Source organism: Lepus europaeus, chromosome 10 (genome assembly GCF_033115175.1).
Source record: "Lepus europaeus isolate LE1 chromosome 10, mLepTim1.pri, whole genome shotgun sequence".
NCBI lineage: Eukaryota > Metazoa > Chordata > Mammalia > Lagomorpha > Leporidae > Lepus > Lepus europaeus.
The window spans coordinates 17,198,968-17,222,808 of NC_084836.1; the positions used below are offsets into that span (position 1 = coordinate 17,198,968).

The following is a 23,841-nucleotide window of genomic DNA, read 5'->3' on the forward strand; positions in this document are numbered from 1 at the left end:
CTGTCATTTCCCCTTCAACCTTTGAGGACCACCGTTGACCTTAGGTGAGTGAAATCCAGAAAAGTGAAACCCCAGGGCGGGCTCTCCGTGGCTACCTTGGAATCTCGGATCACGTGGAACTTCAGGTACTCCTGCAGCTTGTCCTTGTTGTCTTGTTTGAACAGGAAATCCTGTTGCTCGGGGGGCAGGGCTTGGAGGGCGTGGTCCGTGGGCCAGAAGACAGTGACCGGGGTGTGGATGGGGTCCGTGATGACGCTCAGCAAGCCCGAGGCCTGGAACACAGGGAGGAGTCAGCCCCCGTGGGTGCCCCACCCCACAGGCACAGCGTCCCTCGTGGAGTGCCCTCCTGGCCCTGCCCACGGCCTATCAGGACTCCAGACGGTTCAAGGGTGACAGAGGCAGGGGCCCAGCACCCTGCAGCCTTAGAAAGCAAAGGGAGAGGTCAGGTCTGGGGCTTTGTAACAGGAAAATAAACTCTCTGGTTATGTGTGCGTGTGTGTGTGTGTGTGGGCATGTGGGTGTGCGTAAGTGTGTGGATGCATGTGTCTCTGTGTGCATATATGTTTGTGTTTGTATGCATGTGTGTGCATGTTTGTGTGTGTGTGAGTGTGTGTACTACTTCTGCCCACATATTTTAAATTCTGGAAGACCAACTTAGCATTTTTCTCCTATTTCATTTTAAAATGAGGAAAACCTCTACAATACTGAGCTGCCACTGTGTGTTGATACACATCTAGGTCACGCAGCCCCAGACCAAGGCCTGGCAAGATGGGTGGGGAGGACTCCTGAGAGCCCTCTATGGCCGGGAGGACACGTGTATGCTTTTTAAGTTTTTCCACAATCTGACGAGAGAGGGTCTATAACTCCTGCAAGGAGCCCCAGAGAGGTTTGCCAACTCGCTCCCCAAGCCTCTGATCGACCAGTCTGGCGCCCGGGTGTGGGATGAATATGAAGCTTTGGGGGTGGTGGGTGAGCAGAGGTTATTGACGGTAACATCTTTGAAGATTCTCACTGTGACTGCCTTGAAACTCCCATTTCTAGAAAGTTCCCCAGTGACCCAGGGCATTTCAGGGACTTCTGCAGAGATGTGGAGACTGTGCCCCAGGGCCTGGCAGGGCTCTTCGAAGCCTCAGGGGCTGCTCAGGGGAGGGGGCAGGGCATCCCCAGGAGGACCCCAGCCCCGCCCTCCCGAGTCTCCTCTGCAGCCTTTGGGTTTGACCAAGAAGTGTCCTCACTCCCTGGGGACAGTCTCCGGAGTCCAAAAGATGTGGTTTCCAGGCCAGTTTCTACCCGCTCACAGGCTCTCCAGCTCCGCGGCCCCAGCTCTGGAACACGGGCGATACTCCCAGGTGTGAAGCACCATGTCCAGGGATCGCCCAACTCAACCTCAGCCTCACCTGCCTCAATTTCCAAACCAGCCCGTGTATGCTAGAGAGCTCAAAGGCCGCGCGACGTCGCGGAATGCAGTGGCAGAGAACGACTCTGTTCTCCAGGAAATGGGGACTTCCTCACCCAGAACCCACGACAATTCGCTGAGTGAGCGAAAAACGATCAGGTAACCAATCAGCGAGCCAGCAAGGCAGCAGCCAGTCAGCGGGCTCCAAGGAGATGAGATGAGACGAGACGAGACAGGAAAAAAAAAAAAAAAAAAACAGAACCTCCTTAGGCACGTTATTCCCAAGCCAACTTTCCCCTGGGTGTTTACCTGCAGTAAGTTGCTGAATTTGACGTAGCCATGGTTTATCGCCACTGTCGTAAGATTTTGCTGCGTGAAAACAAAGCATTTGAACAAAAGCTCCCCGGGTAAAACAAATGCAGATACTACAGAGCAGCTCCCAACACCCCCTCCAACTCTGTTCTGCCCATGCTTCTCTGCTTTCCCCATGCTGCAAGGCTGAGCACTACATTTTCCCAGAATCCCTTGCAGCTAGAGCCCTATAGGTGATATATCCAAGCAGAAGCATTTGTGCAAGACTTGCTGGTGGACAGAAACAGTAAGATGTGGTAGGGGAAGCTTCAGGAACTTCAGGACCTCCGGCAAGCACAATGGTAGAAGCATCTGCCGTCCTGTTCTCCAGGGGCCCAGGGGGTGAGGCCGGTGGCAGTGACAGAGCAGTCCCAGGGTGGGGACGGGTGCCTCCCTTTGCAGGCATCCCTGGGCTGCTTGGTTAGCAACTGTGTAGCACCTGGGATTAGGCTCTGGCCTTCCGAGAGACTCAATGATGCACCTAGTATCTTAAGAAACTCCTTTTTGTGTTAGCTAGATATGGTAGATTCTGAGGTCTGCAATGTAGAACATTGGCCAATGCTAATAAATAAAAATAAATCTCAAAATGGCCTTTTCTGTCCATTGAGAAGGAGTATTACTCCAGGTTTAGTGTGAGAACTCTTTTTCTCTCACCTGGCATTTATCTATTTGCCTACCATTTATAATTCCATCTCTTTGTCATCTATCATCTGTCTCTCTCTCTAGCAATCATCTCTGGCTGTCAATCATCTCTAGCTGTCAATCATATCTATCTATTTTCTCCATCTTCCAAATATTTGCAAGACTACCTTTCTTTATAGATGCTCAAAAAATTATTTATTTGAAAGGTAGAGAGAAAAAGAGAGAGAGAGAAAGAGAGAGAGAGAGAGATGGATCTCTTCCATCTGCTAGTTCACTCTTCAAATGGCCACAATGGCCAGAGGTGGGCCAGTCTGAAGCCAGGATCAAGAAAAACCTATTAATCTATTTACTGATTTAAAATAAAGCTGGAGGTTAAGATGCCCACACCCCGATATCGGAGGACCCAGGTTTGACTCTTGCCTCCAGATCTCGACTCCTGCTTCCTGCCAACGCAGATGCTGGAAGCAGCAGGTAACAACTCAAGTAGTTTGCTCCCTGCCATGCACACGGGAGACCTGGACTGCACTGCTTGCTCCTGGCTGAGCGCTAGCCCAGTCCCTTCCACCGCAGCCTTTGGGGAGTAAAGCAGCAGATTGGAACGCTGTGTCTTTCTACCTGACTCCCTCCGCCTTTACTCACTTCCTTCTGAGAATAATGTCTATGAGGCTTTTAAAGATCCCTGAGCCGGAAGCAGCAAAATCAAAATGTCTCGGGACGCCGCCTCACATTCAGAACCGAAATGCTGCATCTCAGGTGCCTCCATGCGGAGAGCAGGTCAGCCGGTTTACCTACCAGGATCCGTCCAAAGGCGTCTCTCGGAGTGAAGAGCAGGTTCTGGGGAGACAGTAGTTTGTCTATGATATGGATGATCCCATTAGTGGTGATGATATTGCTGGCTATGACCTTAGCCTTATTATTTATATACACGGCATCCTGAAATCAACCAGAAAATTAGAGTGACGTGAGCACAGCGAACAGCAGGCACAGCGTTGCTTTTCGCAGGAAGCTTCACCCACACATTAAGTCATCAGTGGGAAATCTGAAGGTTCGCCTTCCCGGAGTGTGTTTTTATTGTGATGGTAAAAAGAAAATTGCGACAGGAATGTAATTTTCATGCAGAGAAGTTAATAACAAATAACACAACATCCACTAAAATAGTCATTTCACTGATTCTCAGAAATGAAATAGACAAGCAGCTCAAAACTGGCTTCTCTCTACATCCCTGCCCCCAGCTCTTTTTCCCATTGCAATGAATTCTAGAGTCACCATTTGTTCCTCTGATGTGAGGGGGGCAGGCCACAGAGGTCAGGTGGCTTTAGTCGGGAGCTCTCATCTCTCTCCAGCTTCTGACCAAGGCTACCAGAAACAGTCCTATTGACTGCCTGGAGCTGCCCTGCCTCTGTTTTGACTTCTAGTTTGAATATTTACTTGCTGCGTGACCTCGGGCAAGTTACTTAACCTTGCTGAGCAAAGTTTCCTTATTTGAAAATTGGGGATGAAAATACTACTCTGTAATCATGGGGCTACTTTGAGGGTTAAATGATACACATCAAACAGTATTCAGGAATTTCTGCCTATAAAATAATTTCATAGATGTGAGTTTTTATTATTAGTGCTGGTAGTTAGCCCAAGGAGGAGGAGAGGGTACTTCCCGAGGTGGCGTCCCTTACCTGAGACACGGAGATGACAATCGGCTCTCCTTGGAGGGAAGTGACATTTGGGGTCAGTTTCAGGTTTTCCAGAAGCAGCTCGTGGCAGGCGACCACATGGTAACGAAGAACCTGGGGCATTAGGCGCTGTTGGTCCCAGGCTTTCAGCTGTGAAAGCAGAGGAGAGGTTACAGCCAGAGTGGCGCCTTTGGCTAGAGCCTTCTCTTCGGCTCTCTGTACCATCCTGCACCATCCTCTCGCCTTCCAGACTCTGGCAACTCGGAGTTGGCTTGTGGTCAGGGTTACAGGCTGGAGGCTGTGCCAGGCAGTGGCCCTGGTGCCTCCCCTGCCTCTTCGTAGACTCCGGGGTGGAGGGGTTCCCCCGCTTCATAGCACTGGTTGCAGACCTGGAGCCCTGTGAGACGCTCCTCTGAAGAAGCATTTTCTTGTGACAGCTGCTGGGAAGCCATACCTAGTCCACCCCTCTCTCGGCGGTACCAGGGCCAGATTTAAACCTTTAGCACTGGGAGACATCCCACAGAGCTCCACTCGGAATTCAGAATACACACAACCCTGGGGTTGGCATTTGGCGTAGCAGTTAGGGCACTGTCTGGGACACCTGCCTCCCATGCGGGAGTGCCTGATTGAGTCCCAGCTCCGCCCCAACTCCAGCTTCCTGCCAGTGCCCACTCTGGGAGGCAGCAGTGATGAGTCTGGTAGCTGGGTCCCTGCTACCCACATGGGAGACCTGGACGGAGGTCCTGGCTGCTGACTTTGGTCTGGCCCAGTCCTGGCTGTCCTGGGCATTTGGCGTGTGAACCAACAGACTGGGAGCGTTCTACTTCTCTATCTCCTTCTTCTCTCTTCAAAAAAATTAAAAAAAATAAAACTATAAAGTAGACATAATAAAAAGCCCACAAAATTCTTATTGTTTGGTTACTTCCTTGATGCTTCAAAGCAAAGTTATCAAATGTGAAATTCTTTTCAATAGAAGATTTATTTATTTGAAAGGCAGGGTTGCAGAGAAAGGAAGAAAGGGCAGGAGGGAGTAGGGGAGGGAAAAGAGGGAGACAGGGAGAGAGGGAATGGGGGAGAGAGGGGGAGACAGGGGGTGAGAGGGAGAGAGAGAATGAGAATGAGAACGAATATCTTTCATCTGCTGGTTCACTCCTCAGATGGCTGGGCAAGGCCAAAGCCAGGAGCCTGGAACTCCATCTGGGTCTCCCATGTGGATAGCTGGGGCCCAAGCACTTGGGCCATCCTCTGTTGCTTTCCCAGCATTAGCAGGGATTTGGATCAGAAGTGGAGCTACTGGGATTTGAACTGGTGCTCATATGGGATGCCGGAATTGCAGACGGTGGCTACATTTACTGCGCCACAATGCTAGGCCCCTTCAAATTTTTTTATTTTTTATTTTTATTTTTTTTGACAGGCAGAGTGGATAGTGAGAGAGAGAGACAGAGAGGAAGGTCTTCCTTTGCCGTTTGTTCACTCTCCAATGGCCGCTGCGGCCAGCGCATCTTGCTGATCCGAAGCCAGGAGCCAGGTGCTTCTCCTGGTCACCCATGCGGGTGCAGGGCCCAAGGACTTGGGCCATCCTCCACTGCCCTCCCGGGCCATAGCAGAGAGCTGGCCTGGAAGAGGGGCAACCGGGATAGAATCCGGTGCCCCAACCGGGACTAGAACCCGGTGTGCCAGCGCCGCAAGGTGGAGGATTAGCCTGTTAAGCCACGGCGCCGGCCCCCTTCAAATTCTTGACAATGATTTTTATGCCTCTGCTTTTCTAGTGTCCAAAATATATACAGAGGCAGTGCACACAGTGGTTAAAAAAAGTCCTTGTTGCTCCACTATCTGCTAGTCATGTGACCTTGGGAAAGTTACTTCTTCAATATCCTCAACAGTAAAACGGAAACAATAAGAGCACGCAGGACTGTTAATCCAGGCCAGGCACTCAGAACAGGCACTGCATAAATGCTAGCTATCCTCATTACTCATGGGTAACACTGCCTGAAGAGCCCCAGTGAATATTAGCACAGTAAAGGTTCTGATAAGTCCTGCAAGCAAAGGAAGGACTTATTTAAATTCCCTTAACACAGCCTCTCCGCTCTCTAAGAGGTTCGGATCACTTGAGAATTGTTCATCTTTGCCAGCCTCCTGCCCTGTCCACGAATGCTCTTTAGGAGGTCTTTGGCCTGAATCCACCCGATCGCATCCCCTGACCGTGCTCCCTCTACTGGCAGAAAGCCCCTACTGCTGCTGCTCAGGGCACCTGGTCATAAATACCCAGAAGCATGCGAAGTGTAGGTTCCAGCTTAAGGTCCCGGAACCGTGTTCTCACCCCAGATGCCCTCCCTCTGCCCACGGCATGGTGCTTACCCGCAGATCCTCATCAAAGGCTGCAGATAGAGGAGCAAAGACAGTGAAGGGGCCGGGGCCAGCCAGGTCCCGCACAGAGTGCTCCTGTAGGAAGGAAGGTGGGCCGTGGCCCCTGGTTACCACACACACAGTCTTGCAGTGAGCACAGGCAGGGCTCAAACACCAGCGGGAGCTGATGACCGCATAGTAGAGGGGAAGTGTTGTGTTTTTGTCTTGGATGCAAATTGAACCTAGGCTGTTTGCCGCCAAAATCGTGTTGTTTTGTTTTCTAATTAATAACATCTGCTTACTGCATTCAAGGTTTTGAAAATATCCATAGAGCCTAAAGAAGAAAATGAGACTAACCCCATACCCTAGCACCTTGGAGCAACTCCTGTTATTTTCCAGGGCCTTTTCTATCTACCAATATTTTACATGATTGGGGATAATTGTATTAATGCAAAAAATGAGATAATTTACATTATTAAATTTTTGCAATTCTAAGATTATATAGTCACTAGGTTATCTATATTTTCCTCTAATTTCCCACGATCCTTCTAGATATTTTATTCTTCAGCATATCTGGATTCAGATGTCTGATGTGCAGAAACATCGAATTCCATATTTCTTTGCTTTAAGTGCTGGCCAGTTACCACCAGTAATGCTTTTAGTCTCACTGGTTTGCTGGGAGTTTTTCCATATAGCATGTATATTTTTAAATTTTTTAAGTGAATAGTAGCCAGACTGACTCACGGGTGCCAGTGTGACAATTCACTGCAGTGTGTAAGCTCAAGGCCATCGACATTTGCCTTTCCTTTATGATGGCAGCCTTGGGGCTCCTGGCTTCTACTCGTTTATAAAATATACACTAGGTTGCTGTGAACCATAGTCACCCAGCTATACCCTCTGACATGTACAAGACAGATCAGTGTAGCATTCACTCCACTCTTCCCTGCGCCTGCCTGAGATCAGCGCTGAGAGACGAAGTTCACAGAAAACCAACAGCAGAGCCTGTTCCACGCTCCAGTGCCTGGGCCTGGAGGCTCCAGGTTCACCCTGGCTCTGGCTTGAAAGCCTGCTCTTACGCTGGAGCTATCTGTAGCTGCTCTCACCTGCAGCTGGAAGAAATACTGCGAAGTTTTTGGGTCCTTGGGAAGCTCCTGTAAAGACAGACAAGGTTGCTCTGCTTAATGCCTGTAAATTGTCTACACGAAGGATGCTGAGTTATCACAGGATGCTTTTCCTACCTTGCAGGTATCTGGCATTTCCCTCAAGTCTTTTTCACCCTGCCCCCCCCCCCCCCCAATAGGCTTACAGCCAACATGCAAGATGACCACGTGCACACATTTGTGAGTTACAACATTTTTCTGGAATCTCCATTTAATTTACCAAAGAAAGCTTCAAGCATTTCCAAAAGCAAAAAGTTTTAAGAGCCTTTAAAATAACAGAATATTATTAAGAAAACTTGTTTAAGTATTGAAAAAATGTCAGTTGTAGGTTTATGGCAGATTTCACTCACTCTAAGATTGCTTTAAACCAAGCAAGTGAATGTTGACTTGATAATAGGTAGAAACCTGAGAGCACTACTGCCCCGTTCTCCATGTCCAGTCCAGGTGTCCAAGTGGACGCAGGCAGGCACACAGCAAACCCTCACTCACTCACACAGCAATCCATGCCTTTGGGTTATTGTGGACTCTGCATCCTTTGCACACATAATCACATTTAATTCTTACTCATGGCCTTGGTGCTGTTATTTTTAGAGATTTGGAAACTGAGGCACAGAGGGGTAATATAATAGGCTCTCAAAAGTCACAATGTTACTGCTTAATAGAACTGAATTCCAACCCAGATGTTTGACTCCAGAACTTTCTATCAGTCTTTATCACTCCATCACAGGTCAAATGAATTCCCATGGGCAGACAAAAATTGTTTTTTTTCATTGCTAATGTACGTGGAAGTTGCCTTTTACATTTTGATAGAGCTGCACGTTTCAAGAGCCCTTGGACACCCCTTAGTGACCTGGAGCCTCAGCCTGGCTGGGGAGGCAGAGTTCGCTCTGTGGAAATGCGTCTTACCTGATAGATATTGCCACGGCAGGTGAATCCATCCCCGGTATAGTTCGACTTACAGGTGCAAGTCCTTTCTTCTTTTCCAGTGTGATTGCAGATTGCAAATTCACTACAGCCGCCATTTTTCTGGTAAAATTGCCAGGGGATCAGAGCAATTAGTTTGCCAGCTCTGTCCATGCTTGCCAAGTAAGTCTGTGTTGAAATGGATTTTTTTGTCCTACTTTGAGCAGTATGCATTATTTTCTGTTTTCTTGAGGTTGCTTTCCAACTCTCTATGGTTGCAAGGGACACCTTATTCTACCCAGCTGTGGGTATTAGGAGGGCAAGTCCTTTGAGTAGCTCTCCAGCCATCAGAGATAAGCCTGCCAGGTGGGAAATTTCTCCTCACCCGGGGGTTAACTAGAAAGGCACTAATTTTGTGTGACCATTATCAGCATCAGGCTAACCTCTGACTCAATCAAGGGAGAGGTAGCAGTCATCAGATAGGAGGTAGCCCATATGAGGGAGACGTCAGCAATTCATGGACAAATAGAACTAAAAGATAGGGTAGTTTGGCTGCAAAACCATCCTGAGGTTCATGCATAGTTGTTCTTCCATCTTATGCATTTTCTGGAACTTTCTGAAGTACTCTCATGTAAAATCGTGTTCGCGTCCCTGCCCTCAGAGAAGTAAAACATAAACGAGGCGAAGTGAAGCACGAAGCCAACATCCAAGGACCCCAAGAAGAGCTTTACAATCTAAGCAGAGCTTTTAAGTGAGGAAGAAAGTAGAGTTCACTTACAAAACCGGCTCTGCTGATCAGAGGAGGAGGGGCCCGTCTTCCAGGCTGGCTGTGTGGTCTCCTGTTCCTCCAGCCCCTTTCCAAGAGTTTGCTGAGCACAACCCGTTGGCCCAGGAGGGACCTATCACCCCAGAACCCGGCCTTAAGCTGATACCACACAGTGCCCTGTCCAAGAAAGCCGACTTCTGGGGGCTCTTATCCCCTGGGGGATGCTTTTCTTCCAGGCAATGCCCTGGACTTCAATGGTGCCAACACACAGCATGCTCTAAGACCACCTAGAAGAATCCTCTCTTGGCCCAAATCACCATTAATCTTAGTCAACAGCGGAAGCCCAGGGGCTGCAGCGGAGCCTTCATGGAAGCAGGGAGAGGATGGTAGGAGCCCGGGACCACCCTCCTAGGGGTCTCAAGTGCCAGGCTGATGGACTTGAGGCAAGCACAGCTGTGAAGATTTGTGCTAAGGTTTGAATGCCCCCTCGTGTGGACATTTAATTGCCATTGGGACAGTAGCAAGAGGGGGGCATTAAGAGGTCATCAGGCCATGGGGTCTCTGCCCTCATGAGTGGAACAATGCTATAGTGGAGGGAGTGGGCTCCCCGTAGGAGGACAAGCCTGCACAGGGTACCAGTCCCTCAGTCTCACACTTTCAGCCTCCAGAAGGCTGAGAAACACATTTATGCTCATTTAAAGTCATCCAGTCCAGGGATTCTGTTATGGCAGTGCAGAAGGGGCTAGGATAGCTTATGACAGAGAACTAATCCATGAAGGTTCCATTTCTAGGCCCTTGTTGGTGACACTTGAGTATTGGTGATTCTTGAGCCAAGCAAGATTGAGCTCTATGATTATTTTGCTTGTTTAGCTCAGTGTTTCAAATGGTTTTTTGGAATTAATTATCATTTAAAAGTTGGAAAAACATTAAAATTCCTAAAAATTTCCATCTCTGTTAACACCAGGCTGGCATGGCTCAGAGCAACAGTGAGTTGGAGCTGTGTGGACACTACTCTGTAGGAACAGAGTTCCCCTGTTGGTCTTCCCTGCATGGCCCCTCCTGGCCTGCGGCTCTCCAGCCTCAAGACCGAAAGTTAATACCTAAGGGAATGTGCTGAGAGGCAGCACAGGGGCTGCTGGGATTGCCCACATCAGCTGTACCAAGAATCTTTTGGCCAACACAAGGTGGCCTTTTTTTTTTTTTTTTGGATAGGCAGAGTGGACAGTGGGAGAGAGAGAGACAGAGAGAAAGGTCTTCCTTTTTGCTGTTGGTTCACCCTCCAATGGCCGCTGTGGCTGGCGCATCATGCTGATCCGAAGCCAGGAGCCAGGTGCTTCTCCTGGTCTCCCTTGCAGGTGCAGGGCCCAAGGACTTGGGCCATCCTCCACTGCACTCCCGGGCCACAGCAGAGAGCTGGACTGGAAGAGGGGCAACCAGGACAGAATCCGGTGCCCCGATCGGGACTAGAACCTGGTGTGCCGGCGCTGCAAGGCGGAGGATTAGCCTATTGAGCCATGGTGCCGGCCCCATTTTTTTTTTTTTAAAGACAGAAAAGGACAATGGAAGAACTGCTGTCAAAGTAAAGCTAGTTGTAATTCTAACAGCTCCAAACTCCCAGCTTCCTCGACTCTCCACACTGTCACTCTTACTGTCCTTATGCACTGGTTTCATGTGGATCTCTCTCCGGAGGAGCTAGCCATACTAGCACAAGCAGACAACAAGGACCTGGCTTGGGGAGGAGGGCTTTAACAACAGGCTGTCTTTACTGTTCGCAAGGCCAGAGCTGGAGATACGCAATCGGACTCTTTGGAGAGGCAATGGGGACTATTGAGATGAGATCATCCCGGATTAACGGGGAGGGGCTTAACCCCTCAGGTGCCTTTATCAAGTTCCAGAAGTGAGGGCCACGTGAAGGTGGAGGTAGAGATGGGGGTGATGAGGCCACAGCCAGGAAATCCTGGAGGCACCAGGGCAGTGGGCAGAGGCAGGGAAGGAGTCTTCTCCCCTGGAGCCTTCGAGGGGGTACCTTTGCTGACACCTCGGGGGTGGATTTCTGCCCTCCAGAACCGTGGGGACATAATTTCCTGCTCTTTGAGCCCAGTTTGTGGCAAGTTGCTATAGCAACCCCAGGGAAGTGGCCCTTGGCTAGGGAGGTGCCTCATCAGAAGCAGGGAGGTGCTAAGAGTTCTTCCCGCGTGGGACTGCTTAGTGGGGCTGCCTGGGAACCCCCAGCCCAGAGCTCAACTCCTGATGTGGTGTCACGTGGGTGCAGGATAGCCAAGCTAACCAAAGGGCACCGGATGTGACGTGACACCGCAGCGGGCTGACAGAGCACCGTGTCCATTCGGAGGTCAAGGCCGGGGACAGGTGGGCTCTGAGCAGCAGGCTGCTTGCCCACTTTGAGGCTTGCTGATCAGCAGCCGGTGAGCTCACAGTCAAGGTGTAAGAAAATCAGAGGAGGTGTCCCAGGGCAGCCCACGGGGGAGCAGTCTCAGCAGCGCGCCTCCCAGACAGCACCACTGAGGGAGAGAGTGTGGCCACGCGGTTAGCACCGACTGGGGCCCTGGCACATCTGCGGCCATCCATGGAAACTGAGGCACTAAGAAGCAAAACAGCCTGATGCCCTCACCATGGAGGACCAGGGCTGGAGAACCTGGTCGGCTGTCTGGTTTGATGACCTTCCAGTTACTTTTGCTGTAAATACCCTAAGTGATACAGAGCTTACTCCGTCCTCTCTCCCTCTCCTTCTCTCTCTCCAAACAGTTCTGATGTTTATCACATGTTGGGAGAAATCATTTTCTTTTTGACAGGCAGAGTTAGACAGTGAGAGAGAGAGACAGACAGAAAGGTCTTCCTTCTGCTGGTTCACCTCCCCCCCCCCCCCCCCGAGGGCCGCTACGGCCAGCATGCTGCACCGATCCAAAGCCAGGAGCTTCTGCCAGGTCTCCCATGTGGGTGCAGGGCCCAAGCACTTGGGCAATCCTTGACTGCCTTCTTGGGCAACAGCAGAGAGCTGGACTGGAAGAGGAGCAACTGGGATGGAATCTGGCGCCCCAACCGGGACTAGAACCCTGGGTGCTGGAGCCGCAGGCGGAGGATTAGCTTAGTGAGCCATGGCGCTGGCCTAGAAATCAATTTTTCTCCTAACCTCAGTCCCTGACTCCCAATCCTACTGCTTGGGTTTGCACGGAACAAAAACCACCCTCCTGTCATAGGCAGGCCTTGGCATGTTGGGGCAGCCTCCATCTCCCACCCCTGTGCCTCCTCAGTGAGAACGAGAATTGGGAGAATTAATGATGTGTGTGTGGTCACGGAGGGGGATGAGGTGCTGCATTCCTGTACTCAATTCAGGAGGCCTAGAACTTGATCTACTTTAAGGTAGAGTTGACATGCAGAATGTGGCAGTGGGGTTGGGAGAGCAGTTGTATGGCAAGAGAAGAGACATCTTCCTAAGACCAGCTACCAGGCCTCTCTCTTAAGACAGCACTAGTTTTGGAATATTGCACTGTATTGTCAACTTTGGATTTGATTTGAATCCACTTTGGATTCCTGCTCATAAAGAACAAGGCGTGGAAGGCTGTTGTGTGGTTTATCTAGGAAGGCTTCATGGAGGAAGTGAGTCTTAAACCTCTCAGCATTGAGAGAGACGTGCTTGGGGGAAAAGGATGAGATTTTCTTTGATAACAAATGATGATGGAACATAAGCCTCAGCTACTCTCACTCATCGCCCAAAAGAGAATGGTAGAGTTAGAAATGTGCCAGGGGATTCCAAATCAATCCCATCAAGGTGGCATGTACCAATGCCATCTCACTAGTCCAAGTGATGTCAGTTCACAATTGATCACACTGATAGGTCTAAGAGTCAAAGGGATCACACAAACAAGACTAGTATCTGCTAATATTGACAGAATAAAAAAGGGAGAGAACGATCCAACATGGGAAGCGGGATACACAGCAGACTCCTAGAATGGCAGATGTCCTAAACAGCACTCTGGCCTCAGAATCAGCCCTTAAGGCATTCAGATCTGGCTGAAGAGCCCATGAGAGTATTGTAGACATGGAAAGCCAAGACACTCTGGCAAAAAACAAAACAAAACAAAAAACCTAAATGAAAGATCTCTGCGAGTGAGATCCCAGTGGAAAGAACGGGCCATCAAAGAAGGAGGTACCTTTCTCTGAAGGGAGGAGAGAACTTCCACTTTGACTATAACCTTGTCTAAATAAGATTGAAGTCAGCGAACTCAAAAGGCTTCCATAGCCTTGGCAACTCATGACAAGAGCCTAGGGAGATTACTGACGCCATAAACAAGAGTGTCAAATTGTTAAGTCAACAACTGGAGTCACTGTGCACTTACTCCTCATGTAGGATTTCTGTCCTTAATGTGTTGTTCAATGTAAATTAACGGTATAACTAGTACTCAAACAGTATTTTACACTTTGTGTTTCTGTGTGGGTGCAAACTGTTGAAATCTTTACTTAATATATACTAAAATGATCTTCTGTATATAAAGAGAATTGAAAATGAATCTTGATGTGAATGGAATGGGAGAGGGAGCAGGAGTTGGGAGGGTTGCGGGTGGGAGGGAAGTTATGGGGGGGGGAAGCTATTGTAATCCATAAGCTGTACTTTGGAAATTTATATTTACTAAATAAAAGTTTAAAAAAGTAATATTGGAGTTTATCCCTTGCTCTCAAATCTCACACCCTATTGTCTTCACCCTACCCCCTGTGTTCTTCCCCAGGTTCCGAAGCCAGCAGGCCAAATTTGAAAGAAATTCACCTCCACCTGCTGCCCCAGCCCCAGCCCAGCTAAGATATAAAAGGGCCCAGCCTGCTGGGGTCGCGGCCCCTGCCATGTACTTGGTCTGTGAGCATGCTGGCAGTTGGTGGACCTCTGAGATTCATTCTCTGAGTAAATTTGGCGTGATTGTAGACTCGTACTCCTGCCTCCTCTCTGTTCTGCGTTCTTTTCCTAACGTCTTGGGGCCCGTGTGAAGCAGGGAGCAAAGGATCCAGCTTTTAGATAAGAGCCGTGGCTCCCTTCCGCCTTCTTCTGCACTCTCTCCTCTCTGTGGCACGCTCAGTCTTCATTTCCCTTTCGAGGGAGAGACTGTGGGTGTGTGGAACCGGGGATAACCTGGTGGGTGGCTGAGAGCCTCTGGCCAGGGCGACTCTCTGGTGACTCCAACTCCCTAGGCGAAGACCAGATCCCAACAGCCTCGCAGGGTATCCTCGAGTCTTTCTCCTTTTCTTTTTTTCTTTTTTTATTTTTGACAGGCAGAGTGGACAGTGAGAGAGAGAGAGAGACAGAGAGAAAGGTCTTCCTTTTTGCCATTGGTTCACCCTCCAATGGCCGCTGTGGCCAGCGCATCTCGCTGATCCGAAGCCAGGAGCCAGGTGCTTCTCCTGGTCTCCCATGGGGTGCAGGGCCCAAGTACTTGGGCCATCCTCCACTGCCCTCCTGGGTCACAGCAGAGAGCTGGCCTGGAAGAGGGGCAACCGGGACAGAATCCGGCGCCCCGACCGGGACTAGAACCTGGTGTGCCGGCGCCGCAAGGCAGAGGATTAGCCTGTTGAGCAGCGGTGCTGGCCTCCTTTTCTACTTTCATTTCTGACTTGGCTTCTCCTGGGGGTGGGAGGGTGCAACTTCCAGGATTCTCCTGGCTGTCCTCCTTGGAGTGACCCGGATGGGCCTGGGACACACCGGTCAGACTGGTAAGAGATGCCTCTTGCCTCTTGCCTCCAGTGCGCTGAGGCAACACTCGGGACTGGTTCATCCCCCCTTGCAGGACCTGGGTGTTCGGTCGGTTTCCCTTGTATGGGAAAACACTCATCCACCACAGCTTAGAACTGGGCTGCTGGTCTAAGCGTGAGGATTCTCGCTGTCTCAGAGGACTCAGAACTTAGGTTTAGGTTGGGGTAATTCTTTCCCAGGGACACCCTGTGAAAGACCCCCCCCCTTCCCTCAGGCCAAATCTTGCCTAACCCATGGGTTCTAAAATTCTCCCATTTCACCTGACTCCACTCTGACCTGCCTCTTAAAAAGCTTGTGCAAGCTGGGCCTATAGACAGAGATAAAGCAGAAGCGATGAATTAGCCTTTGTATTAAAATTTGGCCTCAATATGAATTAGACAATGGCTCAAAATGGCCATAATTCAGCCCTTTTGATCTCCAAATTCTCTGCGACCTTAATAGCTGGACAGAGAAATGGGATACGGTCAGAGGTCTCTTACATTGGGATCAATGTTCCTCGCTCCAAGTTCCTTCCAAGGAGGAAGAAGGCATGGCACCTCCCCCTAAACTTTCTAGCTCCCCAGCCCTCCCCCCTCTCCCTCCATCTCAGGAACACCACCCTTTGCTTACCCCTCTCTCTCCAGCCCCTCCTCCTCTCCCACCCCACCACCAGCAGCAGGGGCAGTTGCCGCCCCTCCACCCTCTTCTTCTCCAAAGTCTCTTTGCTCAGTTCCCCCCAAGGAAGAAAAAACTCATTGTAAGCCTTCCACCCCGCTGCCGCGCCCTCCCTCCTCTCATCCCCTCTGTGACCCTGACCCTGACCCTGCAGATGATCCCCTGCATCCCAGGGAATTTTGAGGCCTCAGCCTCTCCTCTGGGACAGACCCACTTAATTCCTCACAGGATCCCAGCCCGCCTCCTCCTCCTCCTCCCCCACCCCCCCCACCCTCTCTCTTCCTCACGCATGCTCTCCAACTAGGCAACCCAAATCCCTCCTCCCCTTGAGGGAGGCGGCTGGGGAGGAAGGTTGGGGTAGGATCTATGTGTCCTTCTCTCTATCAGACCTTAGATTGAGGAATATCTAGGCTCATTCTCAGAGAATCCCTCCAAATATCGCCAGGGAGTTCTCTGCCTGACCAGTCCTATAGTTTAACTTGGGAATGTTTCCTGTTTTTAGTTCGACCTGTGTTTAGTCTCTGCCCTACTCCAGGTGAATTTGCCGAACAGCATGCAAATGAGATGAACTGCCAGGCCCCAGACAGGCACCCAGAGGCCGCTAGAGCCATCCCCAGAGCCAACCTAACCCGGATTGGAATTACCAACCCGGGGACTTGGGGCCACAGGCCTGAGACCACATGATCTCATGCCTGCTGGTGGCTATGGATAAGAACAACCAGAAACAGGTTAATTGTAGGAGGATCTGGGAGGTCACCCAGGAACGCTGCTGTGTTTATGTCCCGCCTTACAGAGGCAGTGACAAAGTATACTAACACCAATCCCAACTCCCAGAGGGACGGCTGTATTTAAATTCCCACTTTATGTCCCAGTCAGCTCGATATCTGTCACAAACCAAAAATTCCAAGATGTTCCACAACCCCCGCAGAGGGACCCCATAGATGTGGCTTTTCATGTTGTTAACAGTAGAGATGAGGAATTAGGGACTCAGGAGGAAATAGCTAGAACACTAAAGCTTTAGATGCTTGTCTCTGTAATCCACCAAGACTCCAGCTGCAAGCCAAGTCCCGCCCCTCGGGGCTCTGCTATCAATGCGGCAATACTGGGCACTGGGCCAAGGCTGCTCCAACTCAAAGTCCACCTCAGCTCAAGGCTCTAACCCTCCTGGAGCCTGTATTAAGTGTGGCAGTCCCGGACATTGGGCCAGGAGCTGCCCTAACCCGAAGCCTCCCCCTGCCTCATGTCCCAAGTGTGGACAATGGGGTCACTGGAGGATGGACTGCCCCCAGGGAGGGAGACCCCTTTCTGGAACAGCACCCTGCTCAAACCCCTCTGGCACAGGACATCTCATCTCTGTTAAACTTAACAGAATGAGGAGGCTCAGGTTCCACAGCCCCCATCGCAGATGTGTCCAGGGACCCAAGGGTAATAGGGACAACGTCTGGCAAGTGAGTTTCTTTCTTGGTGGACACTGGGGCTAGTTTACCTGTTTTAAATGAATATCGTGGTCCACTCCTTCCTTCCTCGGTCTCTGCTGTTGACATGAAAGGTCTTATCTAAACGCCTAATAAGACCCTTCCCTTATATTGCTCCTTTGGAGATGCTACTCTCTTGCATTCCTTTCTCCTCCTTTCCAACTGCCCCACCCCCCTCTTAGGCAGGGACCTTCTCCACCCTTGGGGGCACCCATCTCCATTCCCACCCGGGATAAAGACAAACCTTTATACTTCACATGATGGACCTTCCTCTCCCCACTCCTCCACCCCAGACTCCCTCCCCTCCCTTGGTTAACCCTGTAGTGTGGGATGTGTCCCACCTAGTAATAGCCACCATCTCCCCAAAAGTCCCTATAAAAACTTGCTATTCCCCAATATCCTTTAAGCCCAGGAGGCCATAAAGGTCTAAAACCTATTGCGGACTGCCTCCTCTGAGCAACATACTCATCCCCACTCACTCCCTCCATAACACCTATACTTCCTGTCAAAAAACCAGATGGCTCTTAACAATTAGTACAGGACCTCTGGCATATTAATACCACTGTCCATCCCATATACCCAGTGGTGCCAAACCCCTACACGCTCCTCTCCCAAATACCCCCTATAACTTCTTCCTTTTCCATCCTAGACATAAAGGATGCCTTCTTCACAATTCCTCTTGACAGCTCTTCCTAACCACTCTTTGTGTTTACCTGGTCTGAGCCCAGTACTCTTACCAACAGCTCACCTGCACAGTGTTACCCGAAGGTTTCCAGGACAGTGGGCACCTTTTTGCACAGGCCCTCCGGGCAGATCTGGTCTCTATTAACCTTTCACCCAGCACCCTTCAATATGTTGATGATCTTCTACTCTGTAGCCCCTCCTGAGAGACCTGTCTCTAACATACCACTAGCTTTTTAAACCTTCTAGTTGAAAAAGGTTGTAGGGTGTCTCAAAAGAAGGCTCAACTAATTTCCACCTCTGTCACTTTCATGGGACTTCTCATGACACCAGACACTCGTGCAATTCCTCCAGCCTGAAAACAGGCAATACGCTCTCTTCCTTTCCCATGTACTCAGTGTGACCTCCTCTCTTGGGACTCAAGGGATACTTTTGCATCTGGATTTCAAACTTTTCTCTTATTGCTAAACCTCTGTATGCAGCTACCAAGGGAGACCTAGATGAGACCTTGCAAGAGACTTCCTCTCTAGAGACCCCATTCCAAACTCTAAAAATGGCTCTTCTACAAGCACCCGCCCTAAGCCTTCCTAACCCACTTAAACCTTTCCTCCTGTATATCCATAGCTCTAAGGGCAAGCACTCGGTTTCCTGGCCCCAAAGGCTAGAGACTCTGTTATACCTGTGGCCTATTTCTGCAACAATTAGATGTGGTTTGTCAAGGCTGGCTCCACGCCCAAGTGTCCTGGCCACAGCAGTGCTTCTCACACCTGAGGCCCAGAGGCTGACCCTTTATCAGCCCTTACAAATCTGGTCCTCGGCAGGTTCCAAGGCGTCCTCAGCCACCGGGCTCTTCAACCTGTATTTCCATCTCATGTGGAAGTTCTTCACTCTACCCTGCTCCAGCTCACCATTACCTTTACTGCTGTTCTTCTGTCAACACAGCTACTCTCCTCCCTGCCACTCTCTCTGATCCCCTCGAACCCCATTCCTGTCCTGACTTCCTTGGTTTTTTCTTGACTATGTTACAGACATCACCTCACAAATACTCCTATTCCAAAAGCCCTGGATTGGTTCATTGATGGAAATGCTTCTAAAGCTCCCCCTTTTCCCACTGGATACACAATAACTGAGGGGTACTGTGATGATATCTCCTCTTCTTCCCCACTAGGGTCACAGAGGCTAGGCCCCTACCTCCAGGTACTACCTCCCAACAGGCTGAACTGTTAGCCTTGATCTGCACCTTCACCTTAGCCAAAGGAGACAGTCAATATATTCACAGATTCCCGATATGCCTATAACATCATCCATTCCAATGCCCAGATATGGCAAGAAAGGGGCTTTCTGACAGCCCAAGGGACCCCTGTAATAAATGGCAAGCTGATTAAAGCTCTTCTTGATGTTGCCCAGCTGCCAACAAAAGCTGCTATAATTCACTGCAAAGGCCACCAGAAAGATAAACAGGGCCTACCTGAAGCTAACAATCAGGCTGATCTGACGGCTAAAGCAGCACCTTGTGGGGAAATGGTCCCATCTTTTCTCTTCAACTTAGCTCCTGTATATTCAGACTTGGAAATCTCTCAGTTCCAACAATAAGGGGCATCTAGGAAGGACTCATGGTGGTTTCTAGATGAAAAACTAATACTCCCTTCTTCTCTCCAAGCTACCTTTCTAAAAAACCTCCATTCTCTCTATCAAACTCAAACTCTCTTCACTTCCTGAGATCACACTTACACTTAACTCTCACCATATGAGAAACTGCATTATGTATCTCAGACATGTAGCACCTGTCAAACTGCTAACCCCAACTCTAACATCAGGCCACCCCCGTTCCCCACCAGGCCTGTGGATCACTCCCAGAGGGAGTGGACATTACATCTCTAATGTAAGTCCACCTCCACAGGACCCGCCTCTCAGGCTGACGCAGCTCCCGCATGTCTTTGATAGTTCCCTCTCCACATTGTTCTAGAGGACAGCTACTGGTCTTCATCTACCCTCCCGACCTCGTCTCAGATTGCTGGCTCCAGGGACATCTCTGTGACTTCACGCCTACACAGATGTCCTCTTTACCCTCTGCTTATATTTCCTAGTGTGTCACCCTCTTATTGTCTGCACCTGTAATGCTAGCCCTAACTTTGGCCATAGGCTTGACAGCAATCGCCGCCCGCTGACTGGACCTGTGGTAAACAACTTTTCTTCACACCCTTTATCGCTTCTGGATAGGATGCCTTTCTGCCATCTCCTGCTTCTAACCTGGTCCCCTATCCTGGCTCCAAGCCCGCATATACCTCTCACCCACAGTTCCTACCGAAATTCTTACATACCTTCATCAACATTTCCTCCAGCCTGTTTTTTGAGGATAATCCCAATGTCTCTTCATGTTGGATTTGCACACACTCCTCCCCAGGGGGCTGGCAAGCCTTCCCCACCTACACCCAGCTCCGGGAAATGGTCCATGGACTCATTTATGTTACAAGGACCAGAACCCTCCGAGCAGAACCCCAGGACATATATCTCTTCTGGAATTCCCAGGAAGAAACCAGCACGGCTTAGGGAAGGAACACCGGTATCATAGAGGGAAATAAGACCGGAGGACCCAGCTGCAATACCTGTCCAAGGCATTTTGCTACGGCCTCGCTAATTGATCAAGCCCCTTTGTACAAGGTATGTTCATTGCCCCACTATACCTGTGGTCTAGCTGTCACTCTCCCAGGCCCACCCCCTCCTGGCCACCACTGCTCCTTACACCCAATGGAAGTGGCTGCAATGGCATTTACTCATCATATTCCCCTGCTGCACAAAAACATGTGCTGACCATATGATTGTATGCATAGGACCAGAAACAGGGGCACTCTTTCTCTGTGGCAACCAGGCATACATCTGCCTCCCACCAACTGGACAGGGACCTGTACACCCGCCTTCCTATTGCCTCCTTTGTCCTATACCCTAGATCAGTCTCAATTTTCTGTTCCTACAACCCACTGTGAAAAGAGGGATTTCAGATTCACCCCCTCTATCATCTCGCTGGGTATCTTGATAGGGATCAGAACAGGAATGACCAGACTGGCCATTTCAGTAGACAAGACAAATACAATTGAAGATTTATCTCTCAGTCTCAAAGAAAACACAAATGGCCTGGCACAGCAACTGTCTCACGTTCAGGATCATTGGCAGCAAAACTTCTTCAGAACTGCCAGGCACTAGACCTCCTCACAGCCGGGAGAGGAGGACTTTACCTATTTTTGAGTGAAGAATGTTGCTTTTACACCAATAAATCAGGTGTGGTAAGAGATGGGATCGAACACATAAAAAGACGTGCTAATGAGATGTATGCACAAGGTAACTCTGCCTCATTTTGGCCATCTTTTCCACCGTGTGCAATGTCTCTAATAGCTCCTTTTGTCCTCATAATCATAGTGCTCCTATTTCTGCCATGTATAATTAACTTATTCCAAAGGTTCGTGCAGGAACAAATGATCCATGCTTGGATCCTCACCCCACATCTACACCCCGTATCAGCAGGAAGTAGCCAGGAATAAATAGGCACCTCCTTATCTATACTTAGAGTCAGGATTGATGGAACAAAGACATAAGCTTCAGTTGCCCAAAAGAGAGATAATGTTGGAATTCATCCCTTGCCCTTGAATCTCACACCCTATTGTCTTCACCCCGCCCTCCACATTCTTCCCCAGGTTCAGAAGCCAGCAGGCCAGAATGAAGAAATTCACCACCGCCTGAAGCCCACCTCCTTACCCCCAGCCCAGCTAAGATATAAAAGGGCCCAGCCTGCTGGGGTCGCGGCCCCTGCCACCTGCTTGGTCTGTGAGCATGCTGGCAGTTGGTGGACCTCTGCAGATTCCTTCTCTGAATAAATTCGGCCTGGCTGTAGATTTGTATTCCTGCCTCCTCTCTGTTCTGTGTTCTTTTCTAACAACTGGCAATATGGGGATAAGTAAGTGGATAGACTTGGTTCAGTGTGCTGTGGCTGAGCTGAGAAAACGTGTTTGATGTGTCTCTGTAGAGCTCATGCAATTCACGCTGCTGGGTCCTCAAGTGTCTCCCAGCTTTTCCCCGACAGGAAAAAAACATATGTGAGCTCAATAATGACTCTCTTTTTTTAATGAATGCTATTTTGGGAACAACCTTTTATATCATAGAAAATAGCTCAAGCTGGGAAAATACCTAGAATAGCAGCAACTACACACACACCTTGCAAAGAAGATGGGGGAGTGGGCGCTGACTCCTCTGTGAATGCTGGTTCATGTATGTGTGTTTTTTAAATTAATAGACTCGGTTTCTAGAGCAGTTTTAGGTTTTTATAGAAAAACTGAGTGGAAAGCACAGAGGATCCTCTGTCGGGGGCTCTGGTTTGCCCTGTTATTTGCATCTCACTGTAGTGTGGCTCCTTGGTTAGAGCCGCTGGGCCAATGTGGATGTTACAGTCCAAGGTTTTCATTGGGACTCATTGTGCTGGGGTCTGGACGAGTGTCTGCCAGAAGCTATGACAGTGTGGCCTGGGGCCCCTGTCACGGTGCCATGCAGAGGGACTTCCCTCCCCTAAGGCTCTCTGTGCTCCTGCTGCCCCTCCCCCTCGCCCCAGCCCCACACATCTTACTCTCTGCATAGATTTGTCTCTTCTAGAGGTAACCTTTTATATTCTGCAAGGCTAGCTTTGAATTGATCTCTTCCTCTGCACTAGGTATGCTGAGAGTAAATGAAATGAACAATAAAACAATCAAACATCCACAGGCAATTGCCATCGGTACTCCATACGGAACCATCACGGTTAGGGAACAAGGCGCCAGGCTGGATATTAAAGTTAGCTGACTCCCAGAGAAAGAGAGAGAGTTAGCTGACTCTCACCCAGCTGGCTTAGGACACTTGCACTCAGGGGAATCCCTGAACACCCTGGGGATCTTGCAGGCTAGGGGACGCTTGCTTCTCTTTTCTTCCCACCCTTGGGAAGAGAGATGAGCTTGTGGCCCAGAAGTACCGAGAGATCACATCAAGAGGGCATCCCCAGGAGGTGCTCAGGGGCACCCCAGTCGGAAGCTAGGAGGGCGTGACTTGGGTCTACTCACTATCAGGCAGGCATTGATGAGCGTGCAGACCTTCCCGTCTCCCGTGTACGTGGGCAAGCAGTTACAGACGGCCTGTCCAGGAGCAGAGGCAAACAGGTCATTACACAGAGAGGCTCTGTACTGGCCGCACGCGCTGGATGGCAGACTCGGGATCTAGCATGGTCATGGTGATGTCAGAACAGTCGGCGTGTGTGGTGGGCATCTCTTTGCTGGAGCAGCAATTGTCGCCTCGAGCTCTGGGGTGGCCTGTGGATCTATCCTGTTTACCATTCTTACTGGCTGTGCTTTCTGAGGAAGGGGGGCCTGCTCCCAGTGTAGCCTCCCAGGGGGTGGCGAGAGCCTGCTGGGTAGCAGCAGAGGCCCTGGTGGGATGTCTGCATATGAGAACTTGAACTTGTCGGTTGGGCCAGATGGGGCCCCATGCGTGAGTTCTTGTTGCTGCTCTTCATCTTCCTTCTCAACAGGCCCTGACTTCAGCCCCAACCTTTAGCAAGCTGCCCCAAACTGTCCCTCGTTGGTTATGGTCTTGCTGCCGTCTAGGGCAGTAGGAGTATGCTTGGAGGCTCCAAATACCAAAACCCTCTTGTGTTTAATTCCCATCCCATAGGTAGTTTGACACACTCTAACTGAACCCCCAAATAGGTGTAAGAAAGCCCAATGTGGACTATGTGGTTTCCCTATGACCATATGCGTATGCGTGCACTCACAATTCTTCAAGACAAATGCTCTACTATTGTTTTCTAATTGTTAGGTGCTTCAGGTACTTGCTTGACCTGTACATTGAGGGACCTGGGACTGAGGCCTCTGAACAGCTCAGCAAAGTCGAGAGAAGCTTCTCTGGAGATTGGATTCTGGTCTCCAGTGTTGGATGTACGTGAGTCCCTACCTGGCCTTTTGTTGTACGCACTGTGTCAGAGCCAGGGGAGGCAGAGCTGCCCCGCCTCTCTGTGCACCTGTGAGCCCCACT

The 23,841-nt window shown here is 50.0% G+C and overlaps 1 protein-coding gene across 1 annotated transcript in view; it reads right to left on the minus strand.

The window, feature by feature from the left end:
* STAB2 (stabilin 2) overlaps positions 1–23,841 on the minus strand; it is a 206,502-nt gene that overhangs the window by 32,365 nt on the left and 150,296 nt on the right. Inside the window, exons 44-51 of the mRNA XM_062203017.1 lie at positions 22,875–22,946; positions 8,469–8,588; positions 7,506–7,553; positions 6,415–6,498; positions 4,060–4,206; positions 3,182–3,322; positions 1,706–1,765; positions 96–272 (exon numbers count right to left, since the gene is read on the minus strand). Of these exons, the coding sequence (XP_062059001.1) occupies positions 96–272; positions 1,706–1,765; positions 3,182–3,322; positions 4,060–4,206; positions 6,415–6,498; positions 7,506–7,553; positions 8,469–8,588; positions 22,875–22,946 (849 nt within the window). The remainder of the gene's footprint in view (positions 1–95; positions 273–1,705; positions 1,766–3,181; positions 3,323–4,059; positions 4,207–6,414; positions 6,499–7,505; positions 7,554–8,468; positions 8,589–22,874; positions 22,947–23,841) is intronic.